At 41.7% G+C, this 25,995-nt stretch overlaps 1 protein-coding gene across 3 annotated transcripts in view; it reads left to right on the top strand.

The window, feature by feature from the left end:
• The first annotated feature begins 245 nt into the window (after positions 1-245).
• KCNIP4 (potassium voltage-gated channel interacting protein 4) overlaps positions 246-25,995 on the top strand; it is a 212,259-nt gene continuing 186,509 nt past the window's right edge. For all 3 annotated transcript variants that reach the window (XM_090035697.1, XM_090035696.1, XM_090035695.1), the window contains exon 1: positions 246-689. In XM_090035697.1, coding sequence (XP_089891823.1) covers positions 578-689 — 112 coding nt within the window. In that variant the 5' untranslated portion in view covers positions 246-577. The remainder of the gene's footprint in view (positions 690-25,995) is intronic.

Here is a 25,995-nt window from a genome sequence, read left to right as displayed (position 1 = left end):
ACTAAGTTCTTGTTGCATATCAGAAGGACAAACTGTATGTACTAAAATGCAAAGGGCAGTACTTTTCTGCCATCGAAAAAGGGCATCTTTGGTAAATGACTTGTCAATCTTAACAAAAAGATATTGTCAAAACAGGCTTGAGTAGAATCAGAAAGCTTGAGCCTGGGAGCATTAGAATGCACAGTGCTGGTAGCAGTGTGCTCCCTAGTGCAAGTTTCCAGGGAGTGTTTCTTTGAACTGACACAGCAAAGTCTCGAGTTCTGAAACAGATGTTCTTCCATCAGCTCTGAAGTAACACTACTTGCCAGATACAATGTCATATCAAGGGGTTAGTGGTCCACCTCAGCGTTCTAAGAGGACTCACTGCTAATGAAAGCAAATGCTTAGAGAAGCATGAGATGCAGGGCTTTAGCTAATATTGTGTATCGACTACGGTGGTCAGTTCATTTCTACAGCGCAACACAAGGTTGCTTTTCACCATTACAACTTTCTTCAAAACACAATATTGGTAAAATCCTCTACTTTCCCTCTGATTGCAAAGTGGTTTGAAGACTGGAATGATTTGCTTGTTTGAAGAATGTTGACTTTAGAGTGGGAGTCAGAGGGACTGCAAACAGTGGGTATTGTTGTGATTATATTTGCATCTCTGAAGCTGCTTCATTTGCTGGGACTGATTGATTTTTCAGAAGGTAAAGTGGTCACTCATAGTTTGTGCTGTTTGTAGCAACAGGATCTAATCTGTTAAGAGGATGTATAAGTATATTAGACTGTAATAGTGTTGTGTATAAAAACTGTAAAATGAAAATGCTTGAAAAAGTCAGAATAACTTGTGAACTGTAAATCTTGTTTTTCCTTCTATTGCTTTTATTTTCATATGAAATTATAAAACAGAAGTGAAATCTAGCATAGGAATATATTTTATGCATTGCATTATATTTTACAGTGAATATGTGCTGAGCTGTATTAGAAAAACTGAAAAAAAATCACACATGCATCTCTCAGTCACAGTCGCCTCTCAAAGCTGCTCCCTGGTATAAGATGTAAAGAGGTACATCTTAATATAGCTCATAGTTTTACAAAAGGGCATTTCAAGTTTAAGATATAAATAGAGGTTTGTTCTGTGTTAGTGTTTGTGTTCTACGAGTCATTATATTGTATAAATACAGAATTATTTCAGTATTATAAAGCAGTATAGCCACAGGTTTAAGACTTACATCTCTGTAGATCTAGCTTTTAGACAATGTTCAGACATTGCATTGATGCTGACAATAAGCTACTTTAAAAAAAAAATCTTATTTGTTTGCTAAGACTCAATTTAGTCTCCATTTATATATTTATGACCATAACATATAATCTATTACTAAGCAGGACTTCCCATTAATTTCAGTAGGAGGTTCTCAGTGGCACAAGAAAGACTGTGTTGCACGCATATTCATTTCAAATTTGCTACTTCAAGTCCATTCCAAAAAATAGAATTTATATTGTTAACTAATCTAATTTGTGTCTGAATATTGTATTGTAAACAAAAGACATTCATTCAGTAAAATTCTGCCTGAGCTAAAGGCTGTCTTTCTTCCTAGGTTTGTGAATAACAAAAATTCACTGAAAGTTCTGTGATATGGCTGCTTTTTAGTCATAATCAGGTAGCTAATGAGAGCAAACCAGCTTTCTGAAGCATTAAGTTTTCATTGTGGGAAAAAGATCTTTGATTGATGTAGAATTGCACAGTCACCTCATAAAATAGTTCAACATAGTGATGAAATGTGAAATCTTTAAGTTACCTTTTATAGTTACTGAACTATTTAAATAAATCATTCCTAAAACCGCATGTGGTGAGAATTTATAACATTTGGCAACAGACTGTCACATTACTAAATAATATGTTCTATGGAAGTGTGAAATTATTTTTTCACTCTTCTAAACAGATGAGTAATCTTTCTCTCTTTAGACACTGGGCTGAGTAGACTTGGCCATAAACATTTAGCATTTTCTAATCATCTTGTTTTTAGTTGTGTGACAACTACAGCTTTATGATTCATGGCAGCAGATCATTTATAGAAATAATAGAGCATTCATCTTCTAGCAAATTTATGCCCCTTTTCTTAATTCCTCACAAAATCATATGTGATTAAGTCCATAGGAAATTGTTGTTTCCTTTATATTTCAAGTACATTAAATCATTCCCCACCCCAACAATCCTCTGGTAACAAAAAAATGAATCCCATCATTAATAAAAAGTGTAGCCTGATTTATAAAATAATACATAACTATTGAGTGTGAAAGCTAGAATTATAAAATAATTCACCCTGTCATGCCATGATATTTCCTTATGCAATTATATGATAATTTTATTGAAAAGCCAGTATTTTGAGCTGAATGATCTATACTGTATACAAATACAAATGTTATGAGCACAGTAAAAACATTACAATATTTCTTGTGTAAATAGCTACAATAATTTAGATTTCTTACTCCACTGAGGCCTGTTCAGCACTCCTTACCTCTTCCAAATGCAGGCAGTCTCACCAAAGCTAATACGGATTCTGCCAGCTCAGAAACAAAGTGCTTTGCAGGTAATTCCTAACTTATACCATGTGCTTTTTTTGCTGACTTGAACCTAAGCTTTACTGTTGATTTTAGAGAGAAAATGAACAGATGCTAATGGCCAAATGCTGATCTTCTGCAGAAAACCAGAGAAGAATGGCTTTATATTTAGATCAAAATGAGAGATTGTAGAATCAGCTCCTGCACCCTGGAAGCATAAGCAGTTCATTTCAGCAGCCCTTCTTTTGTGTGTTTATAGAGTTCTAAACAATGTGACCGGATGAAAATATGGTCACATCACTGCCAGGCCCACACAATCCATATATATATTGATGCATTTGTCCTAGTAACACCCAATTTACAGCTATGAAACCTGAAACACATATTAAAGGACAGATCCTTAGCTGGTTTAAATCTGTCAGTGAAAACAATAGAGCTATGACAGTTCATACCAGCTAAGGATCTCCCATGACTGGCTTACTTTTGGGGTAAGCAAGAGGACTGTGGCTGAACTGGGAACAGAGCACAGATCTGAGGGCTGGGGAACTTAACTTATGAGGAGACAGTGAGGGAACTGGGCTTGTTTAGTCTGGAGAGGAGAAGACTGAGGGAGGATTTAATTACAGCCATCAACTACTTGAAGAGTGGTTACAAAGAGGATGGAGCTAGACTTCTCAGTGATGACAGATGACAGAACAAGGAACAATGGTCTCAAGCTGCAGCAGGGGAAATTAAGGTTAGATATTAGGAAAAACTTTTTCATGAGGACCGCTGGAACAGTTTACCCAGAGAGTAACCTTGAATCTCCATCCTTGGAGGTTTTTCAAGCCTGGCTAGACAAAGTCTTGGCTTTGGACCATAACCATATCATTGGTGATGGCCCTGCTGTGAGCAGGCAGGTTGGACTAGATGGCCTCCTGAGGTCTCTTCCAACCCTCATTTTCTATGATTCTGTGATCTCCTGAGCCAGTCCAGAGGTTGCCAACAAAACCATTCCTCATCCTTGTTTGCAATAAGTAGACCTGCACAGTTCATGGAGTGGTTATTCCTACCCTTCCTATTCCAGAACTTCTTCTATTTTGCTTCCTCCCACTGTATGCAGGGAGATACCAAGTAGCTGAAAATGAATTCACCTATCTTTTATTTGACTTGCAGCTGCTTCAGCTACCTGCAAAATGAACATACAGAAGTTTGTTTGTTGATTATTTGTTATCATATATAATAAGATATGTAAAGACTTCTTCATCTTTGTTCTAGGTGCCTTAAACTTTATCTAAAATAAACATACGACTAAATTAAGGCTGGTAGAAAATCCTCAGGAAAACTCACCTCTTATTTTTTTTTAATAAACCCCCACTTCTCCAATATATAATCACCTCCATTTGGAAGGAAATGTTCTTCAGCAGTTGAGGTGAAAAAAGGTCTTATAATGGGCCTTGAAGGATGGGGAGTGGATCCAGAGAGGGTGCAGTTGTATGGCTGCCTCCTCCTTCTGGACTGGACCATGCTCCTGGAGCCTCTAGGCAGTTTTAAGAAGTCCCCAACATGGAAGAGAATGCCCCCTTCCTCTATATACTCAGAGGCATGTCCCTTCCCCTGCCCTTCCCCTACTCCACTGTCTGCAGCTGTCACTTTTGGCACTGTCTCTGAGGTGGGCCATTCATAGCCATTACTGTCCACTCTATCTGGGCTGTGTAAGCAATTGTCTTAGCTGAGAATAGCAATAGTTGGAAAGGCAATGGGTGGTTGTGCCAAGTTCCCACTCCTTGTGCTTGGTCACAGGGTGCTGGAAATGGTGTGGGAAGCTTGCATTAACTCCGCTGCCACTGTCACTGAGCTCAATCCCCATGCAGCCTGGCTGGAGTGGCCAGCAGCAACTATGAAGCTATTCCTGCCCCCAGGACAGGACAGGCAAAGCAGCAAAGACAGTTGGTGCAGTAGGAGGAGAGGAGAAAACATGCTTTTGAGCACAGAGGGGAAGTAGAGGATTCTTATCTGCTTTTGGGACTTAAAAGAAGTCCCTAAAGGGTCCCGTGGTGTGGTCTGTCTGCATTGGCGGGTTCTGAGGGAGGAGGTTGGGAGTGGGAATGCAGCCATCCTTGCACTACATGCAGCTGCTTCTACACCCTCCTTTGCCATATCCTGGCTCCACTTCTGCTGACGGGAAGGCCCCTCCCCTAGTGATGGTGGGTAACTACAGCCTTCTTGTGGAGAAAAGCTTTTCTAACCATTGCTCTGTTGAAGTAAGGAGGGCCTAGACAACCCTCTCAAATGTACTGCATGTCAGTGAGTCTTGTATTTGGTCAGCATGCCTACTGTGCTACACTGAGTCTTCCCAGCCTACTGTGTGTCCCACATTCTCTTTTTCTCCTATCCTCTTACTTAGAAGAATGAGGAGAGACTGAAAGAGCTATGATTAACTGGTGCAGGGAGGAGACAACGGAGGGGAGATTTGATAATAGTCTTCAAATACCTGAAGGGTGATTACAGAGAGGATGGAGTGGGCTTTTCTCTGTGGCTCTAGGAGACAGGACTAGGAGCAATGATCTCAAACTGCAGCAGAGGAAATTTAGATTAGACATTAGGAAGAATCCCCTGACTATGCAAATGGTCAAGCATTGGAACAGGCTACCTAGAGCAGTTTTGGAATCTCCATCCTTGGAAATTTTTAAGAGCAGGTTAGACAGACACTTGACTGGGATTGTTTAGTTATGGATGATCCTGTCTTGAGCAGGGGGTAGACTAGATGACTTTATGAAGTCCCTTCCAGCCCTACTTTCTTATGATCCTAAGGGCCTTGCTACATGTTAAACTTAGACTGTTGATCAGTGTTAGTGCTAGGTAGAGTTTGGAGAAATCACACCTTAAAACTAAAACCTTCTCTGACTGTTTCCCACCTGCACAGCTGTGACTTGTCACTAAAGGGCTTGTGAGCAGGGGCCTGACTAGGAGCTACAGCTATGAGTTGCCGCTACAGGCTTCTATTGCTTATCTAGGTGGGGCTGGGGGTGAAGGATGCATTAGGGGGTGGAAACATGAAGCTGAGAGGCAAAGAGTTAATGGGATGGAAGTGGGTAGTGACATAGGAGGTGGAAAGGAAATGAGAGTGGGGGAGGGGTGATGAAATGAAAGAAGTCAGCTACTGAAGATGTTAAGAAAAAGAAGTAAAAAATAAAAAAGAATTAAAAAGAAACGAAGAGGAAGTAAATTAAGTAAGTTCTCATGTTTTCATAATTTGGGATTTCGGATTGGGGTATGGGGGGTGCTGATCATGCTTCCTGGGCAGTATTGTGCATTACTTGTGTGGGGGGGGTGGAGGATAGGTAGTAGTTTGTGTGGAGCTGGGTGCATTCATTGATTTTTGGTCCTTAAGAGGCCACTATTTGTGCTGCCACTTTGTTGCGTGTAGTCCATTATCAATGAGTTAGAATGCCTTCAGGTATAAAGCTTATTGGAAGAATGTTTTCTTATTATCTGAATCAAATCCACCAGTTTTGCAATAACTGAGAGAATTAGCTTCTCTAGCTTCTATACTCCATTAACCTTTAACAGGTTGCAGAACTGGCAGTTAAACTTCAGGTGCTTGTCCAGATATTTGACTTCCGGGGCACATGCAGGCTGCGCTCTCAGGATTGGCATCTTTTGTACTACAGTGGCTGTTGTTCTGCGTCTTCAACTAGAGTATCTTCCAACATCCTACCTCCGAGGCAAAAAGGGCTGAGTGGAGCCAGCCAACCTTCTGGTGCTTCCTAGTGCCCAAAGATATGAAACAGACTGAGCGCAGCATCTCTGTCTCTTGCTCATTTGTGATGGCTAATAACTTAGCATCAATCCCTTTTCAGTGTAAATATAGTAGTTAGGTTAGTGTAATTTTAGACTTTATTCAAGGAAGTTTTTTCTCCATCTTTAAGTGCCCCGTATGTCAACACTTATATTTGAGCAAAAAATCCAAGGTTCGGATACTACCCTTTATGCAAAGCAGCTACTCAATGACAAGTCACTTAACTGACAGTTTTGTTTGGCTCAGTGACATATTTAACTGGCAGTTTTCTATTTGCTTTATTTTTTTTCCTAATAAAACTCTAAAGGTGAGGCATCAGGAGATCCCATTCCTCCACTCATTGCTGCTGTAATCAGCAGTGAAAATCTGAGGGTGGTAATGACTCATTATTTCTTCTACACTGCAGCACTGATGGAAGAATTTCCAGAACTAGCCCTGGGATGACCATTAAATCAGTAACTCTGATTCAACAAGAATATCCATTCTCCTTATTGAAATCAGACTATAATAGGGGAACAACTTGTTAGTCCTTCAGATGTTCTCCCAATATAATTTCTGTGCATCTGGCAGAAAATTCATGTCTTATGGTCACCAGGCATGTTTGCTTATAGTTCTCATTTATGGTCATGTTGAACATTGTGGGCACCCATCTGGCTGGGAAATGATCCTTCTCAGCTCCCTTTTGACCCCCTCAGCTCTCTCGGTGCCCTCCTACCCCCCTTGCTGCCTGCCTCCTGCCAGTGAAGCATTCGCCAGTATCAACAGACACTCTGTGTAATCACAGGCCCTCACTAGTTGCAAGTCTCTGGTGAGGATATTGTTTCTGCTGTCATCATCTGATAATGAAATGGTGGGCCCATCTGCTGCCTTACACTAGGAAGTTTCAACACTTTCAAGACCTCCTTCAAAGATCTAGAGTCACATAAATTGTTAGAAGTCCTGTTAATCTCTGTCAGACAAACTGGTTGTGCTAATAAATACAGGACTTGTACAGCATGCTCAGATTCTCTGGCAGGCGCTTGTCTGTTTCTCTGGCAGAGTGATAGTCCGCAGCTCCAGAGGGTCAGAACACTGTCTTCGTGTAAAGCCCTCTCTACACATTACAGATAGTACGTAACTGGCTGGCTAATTGCACAATTATGAGAGATCGGCACATGCAAAGTACAGTAAAAGCTTTGTTATCCGGCGTAAGTGGGATAAGGCGGGGTGCTGGCTATATACAAATTCTGGTTACCTGAGGGCAAGGGGTTTTCTGCCAGACACAGAGAAGGGGAGTGGCGTGGGGAGGGGGCACGTGGAGTGGCAGCAGTGTAGGGTGGTGGGTGGCGGCAGCTATGACCTTTCCCCGCTGCATGCCAACTTCCATACACCTCCCGCATCCGGCCAGATGGCCAGAAATTCCGTTTAATAGTGTATTCCGGTTATTTAAATGCCAGTTAACACAGCTTTTACTGTACCTATCATTCCATAAAAAACTTCAACGAGCTATAACATTAGACCTTAAAATGTTTCCTAACTTTATAGCTGGTTGCTATCCAGCTTTATTTTGCACGTATAGCAGGGTCTCCCCTGCAGCCTGGAGCCCCATCAGCTGGCCAGGTTCCTAGCTGCAGGGGTGCACCATACCTAGCCAAGGCTGGGAGCTGTGCAATTGAGGGGACTCTTAGCTTCAACAGTTGTTGACTCTGAGTGCCAGCAGTGCTCCATGGCAGCTGTAGACTCTGGGTCCCACAGCTACAGACTCTGGGTCCCAGCAAAACACCTCCCAATGCTTGCATTGAGCTGGGTCCTGGCAGCCTTAGGAAGTGGCCGCAATCTTCCAACCCCAAGAGTGCGTGGAGCTCCCAGAGCTGAAAGGAGCCTTCAGATACAATGAATAAGTCAGTGACCATGAGGCAAGCTGCTTAGGATCCCCAAAGATACATAAATTGCTATAGAGGACTTTCTGCTTGCACTCCTTAGAGGATTTTTGTGCTACTCTGAAGTTATTAGGTATTTATACACTATGACCTGAAGGAAAGCAGCTAAAATGAACTGCCCACAAGGCTGGGTGAATTTAATATCCATGGATTAAAGGAATAACCATTTACCCTTACCTTAGTGATTTTTGACTTGAAGGATAATGTTCAAAACATCCTACAAAATAGACAGTTCACCCTTCGTACCGTCCCAGAAAGTAATGTTCATAAGCGCACTTTTAGACTTCACAGAAGCAAGACTATGCATACCTGTGACTGGGTACAAAACCTAAACAACAGCAAGAATGTGACTAAAGACTCTGGGTTTTGTCCTGGATTTTATATACCTTCTTTGTAAATTTGGATGGAATTAATATCCTCCCCAGGCAATTATTACATCAATATCCATCTCAAGTCAGCAGTGATGTTTTGTATTGTCCTCCGTTTCCGTCAAGGACAATAGTGAGAGATGCTTTCAATCTTATCGAAGAGCTCATCTAGACTGGCACCAAATTCATCCTGTGATTATGAGACAGGTAGCATCATTGCATAAATATTTTGGAACTCAGAGCTCTTTGGCTCATGCAGCTTTTCTTTGATTTAAGACAGAACAATCAGGTTAATAAGAAACAACACCTCTGCTGTCGATACAAAACACCAGCAGGTGACTGGCTTGGAAGCTTGGAAGTTACTATGTAAAACTTCATCTTTTGGAGAGTTTTCCACAGATGGGGTCAACCTTGCATGCACTTATTTGCTACAGAAAAGAAAAATAATTCCTGCATATTCTGATCCAAGGGGGAATCTGAATGCGAGATCCTTTTCAGGGAAAAAGGGGATTGGACAAATTCTTGGAGGAAAGGGGCATCACTAGCTATTGAGCATGGGAATTAGGGATACAGCCTATGAATCAGAACTTGTAGACCTTAAATGCTGGAGGCTGTACATGAGACAGCAACAGTGGAAAAAACCCTGGATATACCCAGTTCACTCTTTATTTCAGCCTCCGCTCCCTGTGTGACACAGGATACTGGCCAAAGTAGACCTATGGTCCGGCCCAGTAAATGGCAGTTCTTATGTTCAGATGCACTCCTTAGCTTTCATGCTTGCTGATTCCTCAAATCTCAGGTGAGGCTTATCTTACATCCATACCTTGCTTCTCTACTTCTGGATATTGGCTGGCTAGCGTGCATGAAGAAAACTTATTTTAGAGAAGTCCAAACTATACTAATCCAAAGTATGAAGCTACAGGAATTATTTATGCAGAAAAACAGAAAAGAAACAGGGATTGACAAGAACCACTTCCACATGGTGATCCCTGGTAACGTCTCTGATAGCCAAAAGTTCCTGAATCTACAAAAGATGCCAAACCACACAAAGATAAAGATACAGACACCATTCTTGTCATACAAAAGAGGAAAGAAACCCCTCTGAGCACATCAACACAATATGTCTTCAGCACAGTCAGACAATCTGAATTTTCTGGGCTGCTTACTGTGATCATAAACAACAGGACACCCCGTCAGTTCTGTAAGGGTGTACCTACCAGCTATGTAAATCCACCATTTTCTGATTCAGGACCAGATGGTGTTTCATATCCTATAATGTATGAATTCCCTTAGGAATCTACCCATATAAGCATTCTATCTGATTTACATAGCAAAAAAATACCCTCAAGTAGGTTATGGAGCAGTATGCAACAAAAAACAGATGCCATATGCTTCAATGATTTGTCATACTTTTTTTTATAGTTTTTGGCAGATTTAGAAGTTATTGGTAATAAATATGGATTTAGATTGAGTGACTCTACTGGCCTCAACTGTGGCAATTTGACTAAAGGAGAGAATAGTGTTTTCAACAAATAGATCTCTAGCCATTAATAACTTTATAAGTCAGAGCCACCATCTCAAGTCCTACCTAGGAAACATGCAGTCAGTGCAGATCTCTGAATACTGGTGTTAGAAACCCTTAATAACATGCTCAATTTACATAGTAGAGTAATACATTCTCTGAATGCACCCGCTTCAGGTTTTAAATATTTTTAAAGTGCAGCTCCATAAGATAATCTATGCACGAAGCGAAACAGGCTCACTTTTGGAAGGTCTGACTGGGTTCGGGTGGGGCCGGGGGGGAAGCATTTTCAGTCAATGATGCATTTTAGGTCTATAGAGAATGCAGAAAGATGTGAACCTTAAGCTATAACTTCAATTATATAAAGACATATTCAGTCATGATCTGAAATGAGATTATGGAGCATCAAACATGTAAATTTGTAGAAGTATTGATCATGACAGATTTCTATGTTATTACACTGTTGTAAAGTATAGTTAGTTTAGTCACTTCTGTTCTTAAAATACCTCATGAATCTGGCATTTTCAGACCAGTGATATTATAGGATATTAGCCTTAGTCAATGTGTATATTATACATCCACATACATCCTGTAAAGTATTATATAGAAACATCAAGGTTTTCAAATCAGTTGAATCGGTTCCATGTAATAGGAATGGTTACAGGGGCTGGGGGTTTAAATCCACTACAATATCATTCCATGGTCTTTAGCCACGTTAAAAATGCTGGAAAAATTAGATTATAAAACATGTAAAGCTGGATCAGCTGCTAACTTAATGCTGGCTGAACACCTGCTTTGTGTCACCAGGACAGCACAGAGCAGCCAGAAGGAATTGTACAGGGAGGTCTGGCCTGAAGTCAGGTTCAGGTTTAGAAATGTATACATACAAAAAATCCTTCTAAATTCACTAGCCCATGAACTTTTGGTGCTGCTGTGCTTTTCGTATATGTAATCATATCTGTTAGTACAGAGATTTATGAATTATTTATGTATTTATTTGGTGGGGGTGTGGGAAGGAACCCTGTAAAGCTAAGACTTTTAGTATTAATTGGAACCCAATTTTTATGAATGAGATAAAAATCTCGAGAAAAGTGGAGCAGGTAATGGAAACCCTGAAAATGTCAAATTACTGTGGTATTTAGGTAGGCCTCTGGTAGTAAATATATAAATACTGCACTGGTGGTTTTTTGCCTAAAATATATGTAACTGCAGAATAGTATGCTAATTTCAATTTAAAACTACAGCCAGTTCAATGAAAATAAATTTCATATTGCTTTTAAAAGGGTTGAGTGTATATATGTCTTCCTCTGTTTTAGAATATGCATGTAAATTCATGGAGCTTACTTATTTATGGGATACAGCTGCCCAATTATGTGCTTTACTACAACCTTGCATTATTCACTTAAGAATGAATAAATATCTTCTAAAATTAATAATGATATTATGATTTAATTTTAAAGGTCACAAGTAAAGACATTTTTGAAAATCTGTAGGAATAGTTCAAGAGAAACTGAGGTGGGGCAGTTACATTATTTATTTTGTGATGGTCCTAGAGGTGATGTGTCCATAACAGATGCATCAGTCTTGCTAGGGCCAGGAAATAAATAAGGTTAATTTTATGTCATGATTTTTTTTCAATTACCAAGCTAATCAATGATCTGTGATGCAGGGACTTCCCCTCTAACCCCGCCCCCCTTCACCCCCCCATCAATTGACAGGACCTGTGACACAAGCTCTCATAAACTGGGCTGTCATATGCTGTGTGTCAGTCACATTTGATGAAATCACATGCTCTGCTCCTGGGAGTAGGGCAGCTGTTCCATGCCCAAGAAAAAAGGCCTCATATTCCCTTTTGAGCTGACCGTGAACAGCTGTGCTTTGAAGGACACTATCAAACCTACAAACAAGGGGAGCCCCAGTTCATTAAGGTCTAAAGTTTATTATTGTAGAATAGAGTGCTTAAAATTGTAACCTTTAGATTTGCAGAAGTGTTTAACATGTATATTTCTGCTTCTCATTTTCAATGATGTCTTGTATTTACTCTCTAACCATATTGTTGCAGATATATTGAAAATATTAGCTAAACACATTTAGCCATTTTGGTACATGGTGGGAGATACATGGTCATAGTTGAAGAGTCAGGATTCTTCTCTCCACATCAGCAAGGGAAAAAAGGTTCAGCACAATGTTAGAGGTTGCCGTCTTTAGACTGAGCTGTAAAACTCCAGTTCTAAGCGCTTAAGGTCAAGTCCACACTGCTCTAGACTGCACTATAGAGTACCACAAAGAAACATGGCATAGCAATTTACTGTGTACTGATGCTTAAAATGTGTATAAAAGTGCCATTTTAGAGCAGCACTGGGTACATGCCAATAAGCAAATCTTAAACAGTGCATATTGGCACATACCTGGCAGAGCTCTAATGTAGCCACATTACATCCGCTAAGTGAGCAAGGCATGCTTCATAGCAGTGTTCCCTAATATGACCTGGAGGTGTGTTAGGTATGTTGTATAGTTACTATAGCATTTTTTTCTACAGACAGGTAACAATGATCTTGAATAAATTAGTGTTATCTTCAGTCTCTATAGCAGCGGTGCTCAACCTTTTTCCCCTGAGGCCCGGATGGGCAGCGCCTGGTCTGACCACAGGCTGGATGGTGGTTCCAATGCAGCTACTGTCTGACCACACAGACAGGGACAGGGGACAGCACAGCCTGAACCTGGCCCTGCAGCGGGGCAGGGAGCTTCACCCAGCCCCTCAGGATGTGAACCACTTCCCAGGGAAAAGCGGGCATGGTCCAGCTGGCTCCCAAGGGGAAATGGGATGTGGCCAGGCCCTGCAGGGAAAGGGGCTGAGGCCTGGCCCTGTGGGGGAAAAGGGGTCATGGCCTAGCCCATGGGAGGGGGAAAGGGGAGTGACCCATCACTGCAGGGGGAAGAGGCACAACCTAGCTCCCACCAGGTACAGGGGGTTTGGTGTTTGGGAATTTGGTAGGGGGGAAGAATGGCTGCATGAATGGTCACTGCTCCCCTGCCACCAAATTTCTAGACCTTTAGGGAGTCCCACAGGCCATGATGGCTCCACAGGCTGCATGTGGCCCATGGGCCTCAGGTTGAGCACTCCTGCTCTATAATTTGAATATCATATAAAGGGGCTAGTATTAATCTAAATTACAAAAGTGTATCTCAGCAGTAAATGCTTTTAAGCACAAAAAGATGAGAGGACAAATGGCTCTAGACTTAGAGCACTAGGTTGGGACTATAGTAACTTGGATTCATTTTTTTTTCTTGTGTGACCTTGGGCAAGTCTCTCTGCCTCTCAGTCTTGTGTCTGTAAATCAGACACAATATTACTACTTTGTCTTGTGGGCTGTTGTGGGATTAAATTTACAGATTATCAGATGGACTGTTACAACAATTAAAGGCTGTTAGGCAAACAGGTTAACTTAAACCTTCATTGAAACCCAGTGATTGTGACGTCAGGAATATCTGCCATTCTCAGAAGGGAGAGAATCAGGGCCTCAGACAGTCAGGACTTGCGTAGAACTTTGCAGATCCAAAATCATACTCTTAATCCATGTAGAAATGAATTAGCACCTAACACCTCACTTTCTAACTGTGATACCATTTCTACATCTTGAAGAAAAAGTCCAGAATCTTAGTTCAAGTTCTGATAAAAATAAACTGTAAAATAAATCAAAGTCCTAGTTTTTTTATCCTTGTAACCTAACTTTCATCTTCGATTTCATTTCCTTTGGCCAGAGATGCTTTCTCGTTAACCATTGCTATTAAGCACTTAGCAGACTTTGATCTGTAAGTTATCTTCTTTCTTTGTTTGGTTGTCATGACCAATTTTACTTTTTCTCAGAATTATTTTTATTAAACAAATCATAAGTGAAACAAGAAAATGCTTTGCAAATGAAAAGAAATCATAGCCAATCTGTATTCCATTTTAAATGTTTCGAAGTGCTGGTATAAACCATCACATACATACATGTAGCCTTACTGAATTCAGTAGGACAATTGCATGTACTGACCTGTCATATGCATAAATGTTTCTAGAACTTGGACCATAATTTCCATGAAAAATATCACCCCTTTCTATGATACCTTATTTTGATAATTATAGTTGAGTAACCTGTAATCTTTAGAAAGGACAACCTTGGTGCATTCTTTGCACCCTCTGAGTACTCTAACTGCAAGTGTTGGGCCTTTTGTAAGTGCAGGATGTGGTCAACCCTTACACATCTCTTTGCTCGAGGGTTGACCATAGTTCTATGTGGTAGATGTACAGCAATATGTGTAAATCCACCAATGTCACACTCCTCATTTATTTTTTTATTACTTTTCCAGAATTGAGAAATGTACTGAGGAAGCTATTAAGAAGTCAACGCTTGCCATCTCCCTCTCTAAGACGAGGGAAAGCTAGCAAAACTGCTGTTATTCCTATCAGTCGGTAAATACTGATTTTATCATGATAAGTACTGTACATCTTTTGCTTCTCACAATGCATTGAGCTTTAGTGCAGGACAAAAAGGCAGTACCCTGACAGTTCATTATCCTCTAAAATTGGTTGGAACTGTGGAGCCGAAATAGCCTTCTTGTTTTCATCATTTGATATTATTTAACCCTTTACATGGCTGTGGGTTGTGCTTGCATATTTCTTTCACTAATGGACATACACCCCTCTCCTCTTCTCTCTCTCTCTCTCTCTCTCTCTCTCTCTCATGCACACACCCCCCCATTTTTGAATGATGGACTAAGTGCACCTGCATACCTTTGTGAAATATGCAGATTTTAAGGAAGGCATTATATCATTTTCAAATACAGTCAAATATGAGAAACATCTCATTCCTCTATAATTGTTGTAATAATATCGGCAAAGAATAAATCCGAAGACAAATACTGTATAGCAGTGGTGCTAACCTTTTAGCCCCACCTGCCAGATGAGTGGTGTGGAGATGATTGGTGGGAAGGACGCTTGCTGGGTTGGCTCCTGGATTAAGCCACACACTGCCCTAGCCCAGCACATCTGATCTAGCATGCAGGGTCATGCTATCTGGCCTACTGAGCTCCCCATAGGTGCAGAAATTTGGCAACAGGGGCATGGCAATCAATGCTGCCACCACTTCCCTAATGCAAAATTTTCAGACCTGTGAGTTGCCTGGTGGGCAGGATAGTATGGCTCTGCCCACCAGATCAGAGCTGGATCTGGCCTGCAAGCCAGGGGATGAGCTCCTCAGTTATACAAAGTTGTAGTATGTTAATACCTTGTATATAATGGTTGTATATCGTTTCAATAATACAGTCTCCTGATTTAAGCTGTCTTGTTCCCAGCTTTTTCTAAGCAAATTTTCATCCTCCTTATAAAGACATGAAATGGAAGCCTACTCAATTAATTCACAGTATTCATTTTGGAATCTCTGTTCTGCCCCTGATTCTCACATATCATATGATGATAGACTTTCTGCTGGCACTTCTCTGATGAGCAAGATCAATGAACTGCTCAGTACAAAAGCAAAAACTGATTTCTTCAGAGGTTATACATGCCCTTCATTTTAATCTCTTAGTAGGACATTGTGTGCAAACCTGCATTTTTCATAGCAATATAATCAAGATATATAACTACAGACTAGTTTCCATGAAAACAGAAGTGCCCCAGAGTACTAACAGTGAAGTGATAAGTCTCTAAATACTCTTTTATCATCATGAATTTCTGCTAAGATTTTGCTAGCTTTTTTCCCAGTTGTATAGATTGTGTTCAAATGAGAATGATGTTACTGAAAATACTATTTTTAAGGCTTTCAGTAAAATTATTGGGCATCAAATTTAATTTTTACTCCATGGGAATGTGTGTAACTAAACATGGATGAAAAATCATGATTAAGTAACATCTTTAATCCAAAGTTCATGGCTTTATGGCCTTCATTAATTTATGTACATTTTGAAATATGTATTTAAGCATAGCAGCTGGACACCTTGTTGTGGACCACTCTATTAGTTGTTGTAGAAAGATATAGGAAGACATAGCTTCCTGCCTCAAGGAAGTTACTGTTTCAGGGTTGTTCAAGTTCACAGTTAGGGATAGAAGAAGCATTTCTGTGCTGCTCCTGGAGCAGTCCATGAGGAAGCTTGTGACTCAGGTAGTTATGGCCTCTTCTCCAGTCTCTCTGCTGCCCTGGAATAGAGGATACAGAAACAGGTCAGTATCTAGTGCAGGATATGCTTGCTGACATATCAGCATACTACAGTTTCAAGTGCATTGTGGGAAGCTGATTCAAGGCTCTGCAAACATGTTTTCCCTTATGTACAGAAGGTGATGAGATGTCAGATTTTTATGAATTTTGCAAATTGGTATGAGAGAATATGGGCCCACAAGATGCATGAATAGCAGGTCCCAAAAAGACAAATCAGAAATATATGCTCATGTTATATATATGTATGTCTCCCCACATATAGCATAAAAAACACTTTTTTGCCAGTTCCATATTTGCTTGGCTGTGTGAAGCTTTGGTCCCTGATTCGATTGAATTGGAACCCTCCAAATCAATTCAGAAAGATTCGGATGTAAACACAGCTTTAAATGTTTTTTCTACATACCTCTAGGTACCAGGCGGTTCATGAATGCTGTGATGCTGGGGCGGATAAAGCATCCTACGGGAGCATGGGGGTCTCCCCAGCATGCTCAGCAGCAGACCCAGAAGTGGACCAGAAGCACTTCCAGTCCACTTCCAGGTCTGCTGGGGAGCATGCAGGGGGGCCCCCTGCACCCTCCTGGCTCAGTGACTGGTGCCTCCTGGGTATGGGAGGGCACCCAGGGCCCCCCATGGCTGATCTCTGAAATACTTCCAGTCCACTTCTGGGTTTGCCGCCGAGCACCAGGGGAAGGGGGGGCTCCTATGGGATGCTCCATCTCCCCCAGCATCATTGCAGTGTTCACGAGCTGCACCTAGTACCTTGCGGTATGTAGAAAAAAATATTTAAAGCTGTGTCTACAGCCAAATTGCTGATTCTCTGGATCAGCATCAAATCTTCAAATTTGGATTCAGCCAAATTGAATCAGGGACAGTGATCCAAATCAACGAATCAAATTACTGTTCCCGATTCAGGCCAAATCCAAATCCGAATTGAATATGGCCCATTTTGCACACCTCTAATAGCCATGATTATTGGGTTCTTTAGCAACTTCACAAGAGAAAAAAATTTGAATAGAGACTCAAGTGAGTAGACATTGGTCATGTGATTTTCGGGGAGTGTAACCATGTTTGAGGAGAGGCATGAGAAAAGCCACAACAATGTTTGTGTGAGAGAGATGCTTATGGGCAATCTAGGTTGGCTTAACTGGCATGGCATCCCAGCATGGTAAGAGAGAACAACAGACAGACTGAATGGAGTTGTGAAGGACTTGAAGGCTGAGGGTGAGAAACTTAGAACTTATGTTCATTTTTCTTTCTTCCTCTGTGAGTATCACACAGAAGAAAGGAAAATTTCGTAAATAAATATTATTTTTCCTACCATTTTTGCCAAATTTTTCAGGGCTTTCCAAAGTTGCCATCCTTCCAGAAAAATATGCTATATTTTCACACATTCCACACGCTTCCAACTAAGATGACGTCTGGTTTGGGGAATGCAGAATGAAGGAAAAAAAATACTTTTTCAAAGTCATAGATGAATGCAGAAGCAGAGTACATTCACCAGTATCATTTACACCCCCCTTGCTGCTCAGCCAAATACTAGAGGTTCAATCCTGTCAGCCACTACTGAATTTACAGCAGCTTTTGACCACACAGCCAAAAACTACTGCCAATTCATCAGCATCTGTCACAGCGTTAGAGAGTGATGGTGCACATGACTTGAAGAGTACAGCCCCAGGTTGCCATTCCAGCATCCCTGTGCCCCTATTCCACAGCAGAAATCAGCTTCGTTGCTTGGCTCACACCCAATTGTAAAGGGTTAATGTCTGGGAAAAAGTGTGTGTGGTATGAATAAATACTATAATTTTTCCAATTTACTATATTGGCTGAATTTTCAAATATGGCCTGAAAGTGGGCACTTAAATTAACACATATATACCAAAATCTGATTTTCAAAAGCAGCCTGATTTTCAGAAGTACTGGGCAGAAGTAACTCTAAGAGATTTCAGAGGAAGCATTTCTGAAAATCGGACCACCTTGATGTAGGCACTTTAATATTGATTTACAGGTCCAAATTTAGATACTTTTGTTTTAAATTTGGAGTAAGCAGTGATAGTTCTTGGTGTATCTCTCTCCTTGGAAAAACTTTTGTTTCTTCTTTTTTGCTGCTATTTCAAAACTTTCAGGTCAGGTACATTGAGTAATTTTAGGCTGTTTTTAGTTATCTGACTAAGGATAAGTCAGGATGGGGAGAGAGGCAGGGAGGATCAGGGAGAGGTAGTTTCACATCGTTGTTCTTCTTGGGGTGAGGAGATTGGGGAGCTAAAAATATTCCCTCATCTACTAGGGGGGGAAGCCCCCTCCCCCCACAAGCCACTAGCCCCCTGATCTTGCCAAACCGTTCTGGACCTCACCAACCCCCTCACAGACCTTACTAGCTCTCCAATACCACCAAACCCACCCAGATCCCACCAACCCCCCCTACAGACCCTGCTAGTCCCTCAATTCCTCCAAGCCCTCTGCAGACCCCATTTGCCCCCCCAATCCCTCTGCAGACCATGCTTGCCCCCCTGGTACCCTTTACACACCTCACTTGTCTCCCAATCCTCCCCACAGATCCTGCTTGTCCTCCCAACCTCTCCTAGAGACCCCACTTGCCCACCAATACTTCTTGAAGATCCCGTTTGCCTCCCTGAACCACCCAACTCCCCCATACCAATTTACCTGAGAGCCGGTAGCCATTTTTCACTAAATCTAACCTCATGCTAACCTCTCCAAATGTCTGTACATACCCTATATGTCAATGAAGATGTGTTCCCTTATCAAATTTCCTAATTTTATGTACTTTGGTCAAAGAAATTACATTATAGTTCTAGAATATATTTTTCTTGGAATTTTCACTTTTGTAAAATTTCATTTTGGATTTCCTTCTGTTTGTGTCAGTTGTGGTTTAGGCATGGGTGCCACAAGTGGCATAGGGAGCCTTTATGTGTAGCATGCAGCAGATTGGGGAGGGGACAGACAGAGAGGGCAGGAAACAAAAAGAACATCAGATCAGTTCTGGTACAGCAAAGGGATCAGAGTGGCCCTCAGAAAGGATATGGGGCTAATTTGTGGCACACCTACCAAAAAGGTTGGCCCCCACTGGTTTAGGCACAATGCCATAGATAGATAAGCTTAAAACATTTTTTTAAAAAAATCTTAAAAAGAGAAGCAAACGAGAGGGAGTTGAGGGAAGGGTTGGACAAAAAAACCATGTCCAACCCCTCCCTCAGCTCCCTCCTCCCCCCCAGTTATAAATTAATTTCTTTAATTCTTAACAAACTTCTTTGGAGAAGCAGATGAATCCTAGCAACTTGCCCTGAAGACTATCTTCTCTGTGCTTTGGCAGACTAGTAACTAGCAAATTTCTGATTCAAAGACCCATCCCTGGGACTGCTGTTTGGCTAGTCCCTATCTGTCAAGATTAAGCCTATTGATCTAGTTCCTCAGGTGATCCATGTTTCCATGGTACCATGTTGAGGACAGATGTGGTCTTTAAACCGCTTCCTACAGAGAAAACAATATTGAGTATTCTTAACTCTTGAATAATCTTTCTCACTCCATTCCAATAAAATCAAAGTTTTACCCTGCAGGTTCTAAGGAACATTATTTGACACAAACAATTCATGCTGTGCTATTACTAGAGTACACACTTGAACATTTCTGAGAAAAAAATGCATCTAATAATGGCTACATTACATTTATCCCATTATAATTAAATTAAGGCATCACTGTGCTAAAAATGAATTTTGAGATGAGTAATAATGTCTACTACTAAAAGTAAATGAGAAAATAAAGTGCTATCTGCCTTTTAGAATGTATTTTAAAACCCAAAATATTATCAATAATGCTTTTTCTTCCATCACAACCATTTAGCTGTGGAGTAGGAAAAATTGCAGCTTTAATGGTTTACACTATGATTGTATCCTTTTTTGCTTGACTTTTTTCTAACTTAGCATCTCTTTTAAAAAAAATCCTCTTTGGCAGAAGCAAAAGAAGGGGGAACTCAAGATCTCATTAATCTCACAAAGCTGAGCTCTTAAATGATTTCTTTGCATCTGTGTTCCTGGACATGGATACAAACACACCTCCCAATAACATTTCGGTCTGGCTTAAGGGAGATACCAATCCACCAACAGTCAGTGCTGACCTAGTGAAGAGGCACTTGGAGGGGTTGGATGTATGTAGGTTGGCAGGCCCCGATGATCGTCACCCAAGGGTACTAAAGGAATTGACCGGTGTCATAGTGAAACCACTGGTGCAACTGTTTGAATGCTCATGGCACTTAGGACAGGTCCCAGAGGACCGGAAAAGGGACAATGTAATTCTATTTTCAAGAAGTGGAGGAAGGAGGAGCCATGGTAATTATAGGCCTCACCTCTATTCTTGGCAAGACCTTAGAAAAAATCATAAAGGATCACATTTGAGGGAGGGCAGCGGGTAAAACAATGTTAAGGGGCAGCTAGCATGGTTTTACAGCAGGCAGATCTTGCCTACCTAACCTGGTTTCCTTTTATGACCAGGTCACAAAGTACTTAGATGCAGGAGTAAAGGTAAATGTTATTTACTTGGGTTTTAAAAAGGCTTTTGACACAGTGTTGCACCCAATTCTTACAAGTAAACTAAGTAGCTGTTATATGGATTTTTTCACAGTCAGGTGGGTGGAAAACTGGCTTATAGGATGAACCCAGAGAATGGTGGGGATGGGTCAGTTTCTACCTGGAGAAATGTGGGCAGTGGTGTCTCCCAAGGCTTTGTCCTTGGACCAGTATTGTTCAATATCATCTGCGGAGAAGGAATCACTAATACACCTATAGACTAGGAGGTCACTTTTAAGTAGCACAGCAGTGGAAAGGAATCTCAGTCATAGTCAATGCAAAAAAGAACATGAGTCGCCAATATAATGAGGTAATAAGTAAAGCTAACCACACTCTTTCTTGCTTTAGTGGGTACATCACAAGCAGGTCTAGGGAGGTGATACTTCCCCTCTCTGCTGCACTGGTGAGGCCGCAGCTGGAGTACTGAGTCCAGTTTTGGGCACTGCACTTCAAGAGAGATGTGGCTAACTTGGAAAGGGTTCAGAGGAGGGCCACACATATGGTTGAGGGCCTGCAGGTAAGAGCCCATGAAAATAAACTGAGGGACCTGAATCTCTTCAGCCCCACAAGAGAAGTCTGAGAGATGATTTTGTGGCTGTCTACAAACTCGTCGGGGGGGTCACCAGGGAATAGGGGGTACTCTGTTTACCAGGGCATCCCTCAGGGTTACTAGATACAATGGCCATAAACTGAAGGAGAGCAGATTTAGATTGGACATCAGGAAGAAATTATTTACAGTGAGGGTTGCCAAAATATGGAATGGACTTCCAAGGGAGGTGGTGCTTTCCTCTAGGTTGGAGGTGTTCAAAAGGAGATTAGACAAGCACCTGGCTGGGGTTACTTGACCCCAGTGCTCTTTTCCGCCCAAAGCAGGGGGTCGGACCTCATGATCAAATAGGTCCCTTCTGACCCTAGTAATCTATGAAATCTAATCTATAGAAGAAAAATTGTGACTTTGAAACAATGAGGAAAGTTTCTCTAGTTTACACTTGCTCACTAATACATATTTTGCATTTATATAAACATTTTCCATTTGGGATTTTCCAAGTTCATTGATACTATATTTTCTTTTATACCATACATCCCCCCAAAAGATATGCACCTTGTTTTTTAGTAAGTAGAATGTAGAAAAGAAGACTTTTCCAGAGTCATGCCCATCTGTGTGCCATGCAGTAAGTCCTGCTGGAAACAAAGAGCGTCCAGGAAAAGTGGCATCCAGAAAAGCAGTGTGGATGAGGCAGCAGAAACTTCCTGCTGTTGCAGGACAGCAGCAACACTAGGGCCCAGATCAATAACACAAGGCTCTACCCGTTCTGCTTACTTGTGCCAGAAAAGTAGCAGCCATTTTATGAGCCATTAGCGCACAATTTCTATGGCTTCTATTCTGCCTTGCTTCTATTCCAGCAAGGAAAAAGCAGCTTCCTCACTTAAGACATACCCCAATTTTGGAGGGCTGATTTTTTGGGAAAAGGTGCATGTGGTATGTTAGTAAATACAGTAATTTCCTTTTAAAAAAAGAAAGAAAGAAAAGAAAAGAAATAATAATAGTAATTCCATTTATAAAGGAGGAAACTGGAGGAATTTCATTCAAGCCTCCCTCCCCAGTAGCTTTTTCCTTTCATATAAATGAATGCTTTTCACCCACATACGCAATTGGCATTTGCCTTAACTAGATTAGGAAAGGTACTTGGATTATATCATATAAAACTCCTATTATTTCATGAGTACTAAGTTTTTAAAAATGCATAACAGTCACAATTAGGGCTGGATTTGCAAAAGAACTCACTATCTTGTAGTTCCCAATGGAACTTATTTATGTAGGAGTCTGAGCTCTTTGGAAATTTGGTCATTTATTTAGCATTCCAAATAAAACTTGCTGAGTGACAGGCTCTTTTGAAAAATCTGTCCTGTACATTTTGTCATGGGTGAAATTCAACCCTCTGGGGAGGACAAGCAAAAACTGGTAAAACCTATTTATGACCTCTTAATACATCTTAAGATGGACTTACATGGTTCCTAGACCTCATGCTTTTCTATTGGGCTGAATTTTATCCAGCCCCAGCCATCTTCCTATGTTAGGTGAAGGAGCTGCTCAGTGGTGTGGGACACCACTGCTCTGTACCCTTATCACATTACCCCATTCTGACATTGCTAACTTCTAGCAGCATCTTTTCCTCATGCTTAGTGCACACAGCAGCTGCAGGGCTGGGGGTAAGGCCCTTTTTGGAGACCTTACCTCAGAGCCCTCCTTGGGCTTTGGACATTGGGTTTCCACACCAAATCATAGCAGGGGCCAGTGACATGGGGTGGGAGGTGAAGGTGGTTGTGTTATCAGCTGGAAAACTGGATTTTCCAGCTGACATGTCACAAGTGACATGAGTTCAATGGTTTCAGTCTCTAGTGGGAATCTGAATGGGGGTTGGCCTGACTAAACCAAAGTCCCTGTTTTGGAGGGACAGCAGGGTTACAATAGCAAGGGGGTGGCAGGGCAAGAGTGAAGGGCATTGGCTGAGCTGAGGGGGACCCAGGACTGGGGTTGTTGCAGGGCAGGTTGAGGGGCAGTGGCAGAGCTGAAGGTGCTAGAGAAGCTGCCTCCACCTGTACTTGCCCCATGCTCCCCTTAGACTGCTGCCGATTATCCTCTTGACCCCTGTCCAGTATAACTCAATGCTCCTTGGCTCCCACAGCCTGCTGAGCCGCTTTCTGGCTGGGGGGGTGCCAGAGGGAGGTGGAGATAATATCATTGTATTTGTTTCCTGTTTAACTGTTTGTATATGGGAAACGGGGGGGGGGTGTATCCTAAAGATAGTCGAGGTCTTAGAGACCTGGGAAAGCTTGCTAGGAACTGAGTGGCCAGTGCTTTCAGCACTTCATGCTGCTCAATTCCCACTGGGGCCTCCACTGAGTTGGAAGATGGTCCTGTGTTTGAAACCACATACTAAACTGCTTTTCATCTGCTTCCTCCTCCCCTCCTTCTCCTCTGGCTTCTGAAACAAACAGAAACCTCCGGTGACTGTGGGAACAGCTCCGAGAAAGCAGCAATCTTTGCTGCCCAGCCCCCACTGCCCCGCTGTGGATTGTGGGTAATCAGAGTCTTGACCATACTCTTGCCTGATTGGCCTTGCCTGAGAGATCTCTCTTGAGCGAGAGCAGCTCCCTGGGCAGTCCCTGATTAGATAAAAGTTTCTTGGGAGACTCTGGGGGAGGTGGGATCGAAGGCACTGCCTGGAATAAAAATAGGCATTTTAGAGGCACTCAGGCCTCTGGGGATGGAGTTGTAGATGCTCTCCTGAGCAATGGCTTGGTCAGCAATCTGGGAAACACCACTGTCATGTGGATTAATGGCCACTGTGCAGGTTTCTTATAACTGCTGGAGTATTAATAGTCTAGAGCCTTTAAGGAGGTGGTGACGCTTCACCATCCAGCTCTGCCTCATAAGCTGGAATCCATGAGGACTGTGTAGTGGCAACAGGGAAGCAACAGAGGGAGGAACAGTGGGCCCTCTCTGCTTTCCTTCCATCCATTTCCCCATTCTAACACCAGACATGCTGACTGCAGGAAGACATTTTCTGTGTTGGCTGTGAGGTAGAGAAACGGACCTTGGTGTGGGTCCCCAGTGCCTGTAACATGGGTCAGAGATGGCCTGGCAAAATTTTAGTTACCTGGGGCAAGTAAGGGTTATGCTGTGGTTGGGGAGCTATCAGGGTCCTGTTATCAAGGTAGGGGCCGGTGTCTAGGCTCGTGTCGTGTCTGGACTAATCCATTTCCATGAGGATGGCAGCCTGTAGACAAGATGAGGGTGTCCTGCCTACAACTCCCTCGAGGCAGTGTTCCATACCGGGGACGTGCAGTCAGCAAGGTCATTGCTGGGCTGTAGTAGGTATGCTCAGAAACTATCCCAGGTATACTGGTTTCTTCCTGGTATGCATCTACTGGGAAATTGATTATAGAATTAACATGGCAGAATCATCATATCAGGAGGTGCTACTTCACGATCAGGGTGGCTAGGATCTAGAACTAACTTCCAAGAGAAGTGGTGCTGGCCCCTACCCTGGGGGTCTTTAAGAGGAGGTTAGATGAACACCTTGCTGGGGTCATTTGACCCCAGTACTCTTTCCTGTCATGGCAGGGGGTCGGACTAGATGATCTACTCAGGTCCCTTCCGACCCTAGAAACTATGAAACTATCACAGTTAGAGCTGCAATGTACATGTATCTGATTCCTTCCATTGTAAGGCACAGATGTTTCTACCCTTAATAAAAGTTCTCCCAATTCTGAAGCATGTTTATGTGGTGACAGCAAAGAGCAACTTGGATCATTTGTATAACTGCACATACAGTAGTTTCAAGACAATTAAAAAGAGCTCCTGGTGGGTAGACTTTGGAGAAATCATTAACTTTCCCCTTATTAGCCAGTTTCTAAACATGAACGCTCCTCAGGTATCTTAAACATATGAAATGACTTAATATTTTTAATGGGAAAGGCATATAAATGTACAGTTGAAGAATGCAAATGTGGTGAATACTTCTTTAATGTCCCTGATTCTACTATGCTTTGTTTAGGCTGTGATGGAAATTTCAAATATGCAGTTTCTACAGCCAATTTTACAGTTGTTTCATTTATAACACGTCTTTAATTTCAAAAGTTAAAGATTTGATAATCATTCTAGCTAATAGTGAAATGTTATAGATTAGCTTATGGCAGGGCATAATAACTAGATGCTCAGTAAGTATATCTCATCTAATTTTTAGCAATTCTGCATATGTATGATCAGATACATGCTTTTGATATGTTCATGGATGGGAAGTACATAAGTTAAAGTATTATTACAAAATCATGTTTCAAAGGTTTTTGAATCTGTGTTGGTTAAAATTGCCATGAAGTTAGCCCCTATGCCAGCAGGGTCATTATGGAAATCCTACAGGTACGTAAAGCTGTGCTCTCTCTGTAGACCCTCAAGAAAGGAAAAAGGTAGAAGCACCAATTTCCTCCCCCTTTTAAAATGAAATTCCCCTTTTGATTTTCCTAAACCACTCAAGGTATATGGCAAGGCATTAAAGTAGGTTGAAGTATGAAATCAGTTATGC

The sequence above is a fragment of the Crocodylus siamensis genome, chromosome 2 (assembly GCF_052110815.1).
Source record: "Crocodylus siamensis isolate JL-2025a chromosome 2, ASM5211081v1, whole genome shotgun sequence".
Taxonomy (NCBI): Eukaryota; Metazoa; Chordata; order Crocodylia; family Crocodylidae; genus Crocodylus; species Crocodylus siamensis.
This window is presented reverse-complemented; position numbering and strand designations above follow the sequence as displayed.